The sequence below is a fragment of the Gavialis gangeticus genome, unplaced genomic scaffold (genome assembly GCF_001723915.1).
Source record: "Gavialis gangeticus isolate Ggan-Ray unplaced genomic scaffold, GavGan_comp1, whole genome shotgun sequence".
Classification (NCBI taxonomy): Eukaryota; Metazoa; Chordata; order Crocodylia; family Gavialidae; genus Gavialis; species Gavialis gangeticus.
Window position 1 is genome coordinate 10793364 of NW_017729008.1, and position 9082 is coordinate 10802445.

At 42.0% G+C, this 9082-nt stretch overlaps 1 protein-coding gene across 1 annotated transcript in view; it reads right to left on the reverse strand.

The window, feature by feature from the left end:
* Positions 1 to 1428: 1428 nt before the first annotated feature.
* The window catches only part of TRMU (tRNA 5-methylaminomethyl-2-thiouridylate methyltransferase), a 28350-nt gene continuing 20696 nt past the window's right edge, over positions 1429 to 9082 (reverse strand). Inside the window, exons 8-11 of the mRNA XM_019509378.1 lie at positions 8093 to 8193; positions 4280 to 4424; positions 3646 to 3728; positions 1429 to 2432 (exon numbers count right to left, since the gene is read on the reverse strand). Of these exons, the coding sequence (XP_019364923.1) occupies positions 2277 to 2432; positions 3646 to 3728; positions 4280 to 4424; positions 8093 to 8193 (485 nt within the window). The 3' untranslated portion in view covers positions 1429 to 2276. The remainder of the gene's footprint in view (positions 2433 to 3645; positions 3729 to 4279; positions 4425 to 8092; positions 8194 to 9082) is intronic.

Genomic DNA, 9082 nt, shown 5'->3' on the forward strand with positions numbered 1-9082 from the left:
ACACACAGACACACAGACACACAGACACACAGACACACAGACACACAGACACACAGACACACAGACACACAGACACACAGACACACAGACACACAGACAGCCCCCTACAAGCGCCATACCTCCTGACCCACTCATCCATACCCCCCCTCCCCACAATATACAAGAGTAAGACTTTATATTGAGCTATTAGGTAATCACCTCTATATACATGATGCAAATGTACACAAATCAGGACAATTTTTTTTTAAATAAAATTAAAATACGTTATTGTGGATGTTTGATTTTTAGTATATAATTTGTTTTTTTCCAGTACCAAGATGGCAAACCCAGCTTCCCAAATGAAGTACTTCCAGGGTGAGGGGAGGGACTTCTGGTGACAAAGGTCAGGGGTTAGGAGGTGGGACTTCCAGTCCCAAGATGGAGACCAGGAGGCAGAGCACCTTTCAAGGGGCAGGGCTACCCCTGCAGCTACCCTACAGCTTGCCAAAACTCATTAACCCGCCCTCCAGCCAAAATAATTGCCTGCCCCTATTGTACCTGGAAGCTTGCAAAGAAGAATTTTTCCAACTGTTTTAGTTAGTCTAATAAAGGGTATCTGATTTACCCAAAGATCTTTGTCTGCCTATGTCCTTAGACCAACATGGCGACATCCCTGAGTCTTCCTGAGGGTACACTCTATGCCATCTTCCACGTCACTGATGAAGACATTGAACAAAACTGGACCCAGGACCAACCACAGGGCACTGCATTTGAAAATGGCTGCTGGCTAGACACTGAGCCATTGATTACAAGCTTAATGATCCAGCCAATTTTCTATCCACCTTACAGTCCATTCACCCAACCCATACTTTCTTAGCTTGCTTGCAAGTATGTTGTGGGAGACCATACCAAAATCTTGCTAAAGTCAAGGTGTATCACAACCACTGCCCTACCTGCATCCAGAACCAATCATATCACAGAAGGCAATCAGGTTGGTCAGGCATGACTTGCCCTTGGTGAAACCATGTCGACTGTTCTTGATCTCCTTCTTCTTCTCCAAGTGCTTAGAAATGGATTCCTTGAGGATCTGCTCTATGCTTTTTCCAGGGACTGACATGAGGCTGACAAGTCTATAGTTCCCTAGATCCTTCTCCTTTCCTTTCTTAAAGACGGGCGCTATATTTGCCCTTTTGGGGTCACCCAGAATCTCTCCAGATCACCATGCAAGTTGGCTTTCTTTAAGTAGCAAGTGTTCTCAGGAGACAGGACATACAATTCTTACTCTGGACAGTTCATAAAATTGCTTCTTAACTCCAGTAAAACAAGCTTACTATTAACTGATTCTGATATTTTTAAGGTATATCAAACATACTTTCAAGTCACTAGGTTTGTAAACCTGACCCATAAGAAAACCCTAATTTACAGTTAGAGATTCAAGCCTATTTAAAATAAATTTGACAGCACTTATTACAAAGAAGAAATATGTGGCTCAGCTCATGCAAAGTATAAACGCTCCACGAGACACTACATATCTTTCTCCCCAAATTTACATGTATAAACACAAGTTTAATATGTGTCTTGTACTTTTTATTTACAGACACACATTTTTTAAAAATAGCTTTCAGGTCTTTATGAAGCAAGGCTTGGGATTTCATTCGTCATTTTTAAAAAATTAAAATACTGGTATATACTGCTGCTAGTACAGAGTAATTTAGGCACTTAACAGCCTTATTATAAACTGAATATTCACTAATTTTGTTTTCTGATACAGGACTGGTATCACTGTACAAGTAATCAAAAGAAAAACCTTTTTTGTATTTTTAAGTGTTTACAGTGTTCTGGAACAGAATAGTTTTGTACACATTTTTGGACTCTTACATTAAATATTTTTACATTTAACCTTAGCCTTCAAACAAAGTGCTGAACTTGAAACCGCCAAGTAGTCTCTTATACAGTTATGCCAACCTTCCTGTCTACTGACATTGTTTATCACTGTTTAATGTTTTCACTAATATAAATCACCATGTAGTGTAATAAAACTATATCAAAACTGCTGTTTAGCTGGTTTTCAGGTACCATTTTGTATGCCTGAAACAGAAGTTCATCTATTATTAGCTCAGTAGTTTCATTCAAGAGAGACAACTCCTTTATGACTTTTAGTAATTTATGGCTGAAAAACATGACCAGACTCACCCTTTGTAAGTTACAGCTCATCAAAGAAATGTGTTTATTATTGCTCTCATTATTCTTAGGCTCCAGTTTCTCAAAAGTCTTTCATTTAAGAACAAATATGCCCATTATGCTGCTGGCTCTAACTTCTCAACATCCTCTGCTAATGCATTCTTTGAAACCTCCTCTTTGCTTTTACCCTGTTGTAAGGTATATAGTGATGGGCCCAGCCTTGAGATTTTCCCGCTGCCAAGGCACTCGTCACCCTTGTAGAACACAGCGAACTAGAAGATAAATACATCAATAATCTTTATAGCATCTGAGCACAAGAGCTTCCTCAAAAACATGTTCCACTGATAACATGGTAATATACTCTCACATATTTTTGTCTGTGATACGCAATCATATTGCCAACTGGTACACAACTACATTTTTCATTATTACACCAGGGCTCCTAGCAGACATTACACTTAAGATTAGCCTGCTAATCATGCCTTAAATACTAACCTGGCCACACATTCAGGGAATTAATGGTGCCACAGAAAATTAAACCTTCCACAAAGATATTACACAAAAAATCATAATATTCTTGTGGCTGCTTTCCATCATGCCTCCACATGGGAGGGTAAGGACTGCACTGGGGTCTCTAACTGGCCTTGGTGCAGTCTCCATCAACCAACAATTATCTGACTCTTGACTGGATCTTGGACCACACCAGTCCTACAACTCGCCCCAGTGTAGTCCCAATCCAGCTGACAATTGTCAGCTAGCTCTGGGGATGCACTGGGACTGTTTCAGGCCCCAGTGTGGTCCCACAACCTGCTGACAATCAGCTGATTGTTGGGTACCCTGCTTTCAACTTGCAGGTGCAGGGGGAGACCAGGATCATGATCCCAAGTTCCCCCTAAACTGGCAAGTAGGTTGCAATTGGGATAGAGTCCCGAATCCTGAAACCATGCATCCTGCTACACATGTGGCATGGCAGGTGGCACAACTGTTGGAATCAGATCAGATCAAATCCCATCACGGCTTTAACTGAATACCTGTCAGTGGCCTAGGGCTCAGGAATCTGTTAGAAGTAGACAAAATCTTCTGGACATACAAAGTAATAATACTATCCTAGGTATACATTAAATATGTAAGTCACAGTATTCTAAAGTTTCTAAAACAGTATATTAATTAGCCTGATTTGTGTATTCATTCAGTCCTATGACAGATTCAGCTTCCTGATCCAAAGTCCCTGGAGGGCTTTTCATGTATTTTGAGCAGGTCTGAATATTCCACAAGTTTCTAGTACTTTGGCTGTGTAGGAAACTTTCTGAATGTTAGTACAGTCATGCATTACTGACTTAATAACAAAGCAACCTTTCTGAAAAATTACATGAGACAAACTGTTTATCAAAAGCATCCCTTCTCAAATTCTTCACACTACTCTTACGTGATTAATAAAAATGCAGAAGTTCAGCAATGACAAGAACCCATTTTAACAATGCTTACCTGCCCTGGTGTAAGTGCTCTAATTGGTTTAGCTAGTGTCACCCACACTGTCCCGTCCTGGTTTAGAGTTAACATGCAAGGCTCTGAAAAGAAACAGTTGCTAAACAATCAGCTTGCTCTTATATTTTCATATGCATAAAAAAGGGCTGTCCAAGTGGCAGCTCAACAGGCTGAGTAGTTCATCTGTAGTCCCCAGGCTCCCACCAGGCTGTCACTCCTCCTATTGCTCTGGGTTCTCTCTCCGGTTTCTGCTTCTTGCACCTACCCCAAGAAGTGGTACAGCATGGAGCAGCAGGGGAGCCTGCATCTGGTGAGCTGGAGGAGACTGGCCACATGCATGTGTGGAGGAGCAGGGAAGTGGCTGCCTACACACCATGCAGCAGTTGATGGTAGGGGAGAACTTGGCTTGCACTTCTGCAGCCCTTGTGGCATGTGGCCCCCCTCCAGTGCTGCTCCCAGGCTGCTGAGAAGTTGGACAGTTCTGCCATAAATAATAAGGCTAAGTATTCACAAAAATGGAAAAGCATTGCTATGATAAACATTTGCCACCTCCTCTTGAGCAACTGTTAAATACACTACTTCAATCTATCACCATTTCACAATCTGAAGTTTTAAATCAACAAAGCTTGCTCACCTAGTGCCATCTGGTGCTGAAACTTGAAAAGACACTCCATCATGTTGTCCCTAATTAGCTCTGCAGGAGGTTCCTCTGCAATCCAGTGCACTCGATTTGTCCTCATTAGGTCTCTATATAGTGCAGGGTGATCTGTAGATGGTGCCTTAAAAACAATTTGTTTTAAGGCCAATGTTTATGCCAGGTATAGCGTAACTTGTTGTGAAGTAAAGCATAAAGTATAAAAAAAGCATCAAGGCATATCAAAACAAAGTCTCATATCATAGTTAACCAACTAGATTTATTACAGTCTAATTAAAAAATGCCAGGAGTCAGAATTATTTTTCAGCTCCCTCCCCTCAAGTTTTGCCAGCTCATGTACTCTCCCACAATTAGGTCTTCAATCTTTTCCTTATCCCTGCTGTCCTCTTCATTCTTGTCCAAAACGCCTGGACAGTCTCCTCAACAAAATTCCTCTCAAAGAATCAGTTATTCCCTTGATGTCCATTAAAACAAATCTCTGTCAGTAAAAATTAAGCAATCAGAATACACACATTCTTTTGAGTAATGCATTCTTATGCAATTTGTTGGTATCCCCTGTACTTCCCCTTGGCCCCACGCTACTGACTGTAGCCCTTAGGTGCTTTCACAAGATCTAATATAAGAGTGTAAGCCCTCATGACCAGGGACCTTGCTTTGCCTTTGTTCTTAAAGTGAAAAATACTTTTGAGTACTGCAATGCAACAAAAAGCCCTTCCACCTAACAAAGCCATCACTGCCAAACACAGAACACTAGGGATGTTTAGACTACTGATCCATGCTAGTCTAAAACAAATAATGTTCATTTTCCAGGATCCAACGTTAAATCACAGGATTATAGGAAAGCAGGGCTGGAAGGGACCTCACAAGGTCCTCTAGTCCATAAAGCATCCCAGCCAAGCATCTGTCTAACCTGCTTTTGAAAGTTTCCAAGCATGTAGATTCCACAATTTCTCTAGGCAGCCTGTTCCAATGCCTGACCACTCTCATAGTCAGATAGTTCCTCCTAATCTCCAGCCTAAATTTCCCCTGCTGCAGCTTGAGGCTATTGCTCCTAGTCCTGTTCCATACAGTCACAAAGAAAAGCCCATCTCCAACTTCTCTATAATCACCCTTAACGTATTTGAAGATTATTGTCAAATTTCCCCTCAGTCTTCTCTTCTCCAGGCTAAATAAATCCTTTCAGCCTCTCCTCATAAATCTTGCCTCCCAGGCCCCTAGTAATTTTTGCTGCCCTGTGCCAGACTTTTCAAACTGTCCACACCTTTCTTGAAATGTGGGGCCCAAAAATAGACACCGTACTCCAGGTGAGGTCTCACCAGCACTGAACAGAGTGGAAGAATCACATCCCTTGATTTGCAAGCAGCACTCCTGTTAATGTGACCCAGGAAGCCATTGGCTTTTTTTTTTGTGCAATAAGAGCACACAGTTGGCTCATATTCAGCTTACGGTCCATGGTAACCCCCAGGTCTTTCTCTGCAGTACTGTAGCCTAGTAAGTCATTCCCCAGTCCATATTGTGTTCCATTGTTCAAGTGTATCCAGGTCATTCTGGATCCTAGCCCTGCCCTCTAGAGCATCCACAATTCCACTCAATTTGCTATCATCCATAAATCTGCTTAGTGTGCTCTCAATCCCATCATCCAAATCATTAATGAAGATGATGAACAATACCGGACTCAGGACAGACCCCTGGGGACCTCCACATCATACCTCTTCCCAACTAGACACTGAACCATTGAGGACAGTTTGCTGACTGCAAAGATCCAACCAGTTATGTATCCACTTTATAGTACTTTCATCTAGTCTGTATTTCCATAGCTTGTTAATGAGCATGTCATAGGAGACATAGTCAAAAGCCTTGCTGAAGTTGAGGTATACCACGCTCACTGCTCTCCCCTTATCAACAGAGCCTAGTTACCCTGGCAGTTTATCATAGAAGGAAATCAAATTGGTCAGGCCTGACTTGCTCTTGGTTAATCCATGCTGACTATTCCTAGTCGCCCTGTTCTCCACTTGATGCCTCACAATGGATTCCTTGAGGACTTCCCTCCATGATTTTTCTATGTATAGAGATCAGATTGACTGGTCTTTAGTTCCCTGGATTCTCCTTCTTCCCTTTCTTAGATGGGCACTATATTTGTCCTTTTCCAGTCATTTGGGACCTCACCTGACCTCCAGGACTTCTCAAAAAGGATAGTCAATGGCTCTGAAATTACCTCAACTAATTCCTCCAGTATCCTCAAGTGCATTCCATCTGGCCCTGCTAACTTGAAAACATCTAGGTACTATAAGTAATCCCTAACCTGGTTTGCCATTACACTAAACTGTCTATCTCCTTTCCTATCTCTGCTGTCAAGTGTGTGTGTGTGTGTGTGTGTGTGTCTGTGTGTCTGTGCGCGCATATGTGGGGTGGGGGAGAGTGCAAGAGAAGATTACCAAAGGGAGAACCAAAGAGCAAGATTAAAGGCACTGCTGTTCCACGAACTCCACCATGATCTAGGGTCAGTCCCTACCTACAGAATCTCTGGTCTTCCTTTTGCTTCTGACATACCTATATAGAATCCCTTTTCATTGCCTTTTATGTCCCTTGTCAGATGCACCTCAAATCATGCCTTGGCCTTCCTAATTTTCTCCCTGCATGCCTGTGCAATACTCTTATACTCTTCCCAATACTATGACCAAGTTTCCACTTTTTATAGGATTTCTTTTTGAGTTTCAACTCCTTGAAAAGATTGCTGTCCAGCCAGACTGGTCTCCTACTATACTTCCCATTCTTCCACGTCATCAGGATAGCTTGCTCCTGTGCCTTTAAGAGAGCCTCCTTAAAGTACAGCCAACTTTCCTGAACCACCTTCCCTGCCAGATGCAAGAGATCCTGCCGAACAGGTCCCTGAGTTTGTTAAAGTTCGCTTTTCTGAAATCCAGTGTTTTTATTCTGATGTTCTCCTTCCTCCTTTCCTCAGGATCTTCAACACTATGATTTCATAGTCACAGCAACCCAAGTTAACTTACATCTTCACAAACCATTCCTCCTAGTCTGTGAGCAGTAAATTAAGAACAACATCCCCCCTCATTAGCCTCTACCATCTGAATCAAAAAGTTATCCTTAGCACACTCCAGGAACTTGCTGGACTGCTTGTGTTCCCCTCCCAACAGATGTCCTGATAATTCAAGTCCCCCAGGAGAACCAAGTCCTGGAATTTGGAAGCTTCCATCACTTGTTTAAAGAAGTCTTGCCCATCTCCTCTTGATTTGGAGACCTGTAGCAGATGCCCACCATGACATTCCCCCACTTCTGGAAGGACTTTCTACGAAGAGTTCTAACTACATGGTATTGGAGAAGATCCTCAAGCTACGATTATGCCACTTTGCCTACAGGGTAAAGGTGAAAAATCACAAGGCTGAGCAGCCTGGCATCCAAGACACCAAGAAGACAAAGTTCTTACTACAGAGTTTCTAGGGCATAAAAAATGCTCTTTTATGCATTTCTCATGCATTTCTCCCTCTCATCTCCCTTTCAGCTTACTATGGCTTCTTTAGAGGTTGTTTAGTTTTTTTTCAACATTTGCCATTTGTTTGAAAAATACTTTTTGCCAGGATCTAGAGCAACTTTCTAGTAATCAAAAGGAAATTTGGATGGGATGTATAAAATCTGCTGATGCTGTACCTGTCAGAAACTTTTGCTTCTCTTAGGTGGAAAAGCCAAGCATCCTACAGGAGTTAGAAATGCATTCAGCAGGAGTCATGCAAGGTGTACATTAATCAACCTCAGGATAAATGTAAATATACTTACCAAAAAGACACTTCCTGTGGTTATATCTTTATCAACAACAAACCAAGCGTCTTTAAGGCCTCCTAATCTAGCCCTCTGGCCTAATGTGTACAGGAACAAACCTAAGAAAATATGTAAGCATAATTTGGTAATTTGCATAACTCCTTTGCTTTCAGAAATAAAGATCAGTCATAATATATATGCAATTTTCTCCCCAACAATGACTGTACAATTACGCAAAAATCCGAATTCTACAAAAATATGTATCTCCAAAATTAAACAAACATCACCTTGATATTTTTTCATCAGAAATGACTGTTCCTGGTGTTGCCACAAATAAACCCTAAGATTTTAGAGTAAAGAAAAAACATTTCTCTATGCCAGTTTCAGTTTGATAAGCACTTTGCCTTATCATCTTCACTGACCATTCCACTACCTGTCTCATTCACTACTCTATCATACTTCCATCCACTGCTTTGGGGGACGTTGGGTGCTGGCTCTCTTTTCAGGACTTCAAAGGCTTTTATCAGAAAAAAAAGCTGAAACTAAGTTGATAACAGACAAGATGTTCACAGAGAATAGAAAAAAAGAAAGAGTTAGGCTGAGCATATTTTAGTGATAGGACTCTGTACCTGTCCACAGAACTGCACTATGTATCAGTGGGAATGCAGAAAAAAATATAGTAGTTAGAAGTATACCAATACATCGTTCCAATATCAGGTCAGTATTGATATAAAGAAAATTGGCTGTATTGCAAATTGGCCTGAAGTGGCCAATAATTTGCCCAATAAATGCCTGTGCGTGCACACAGCCGCAGCACAGGACACAGGCAGTGAGGAGTAGAGCCCAGCTGCGTGCAGCTGGTGAGACTGTTGTAGTAGAAGGGGAAAGGGTACGGAAAGGTGGAGCGGGGGGCAGATCAACATCCCTCGCGGTGAAGGAGTGAGGGGGCAGAGGCAGGTGCTGCCCAGCTGGGGTGGGACAGGGCACGGGATGGAGCCACAGCTTGGG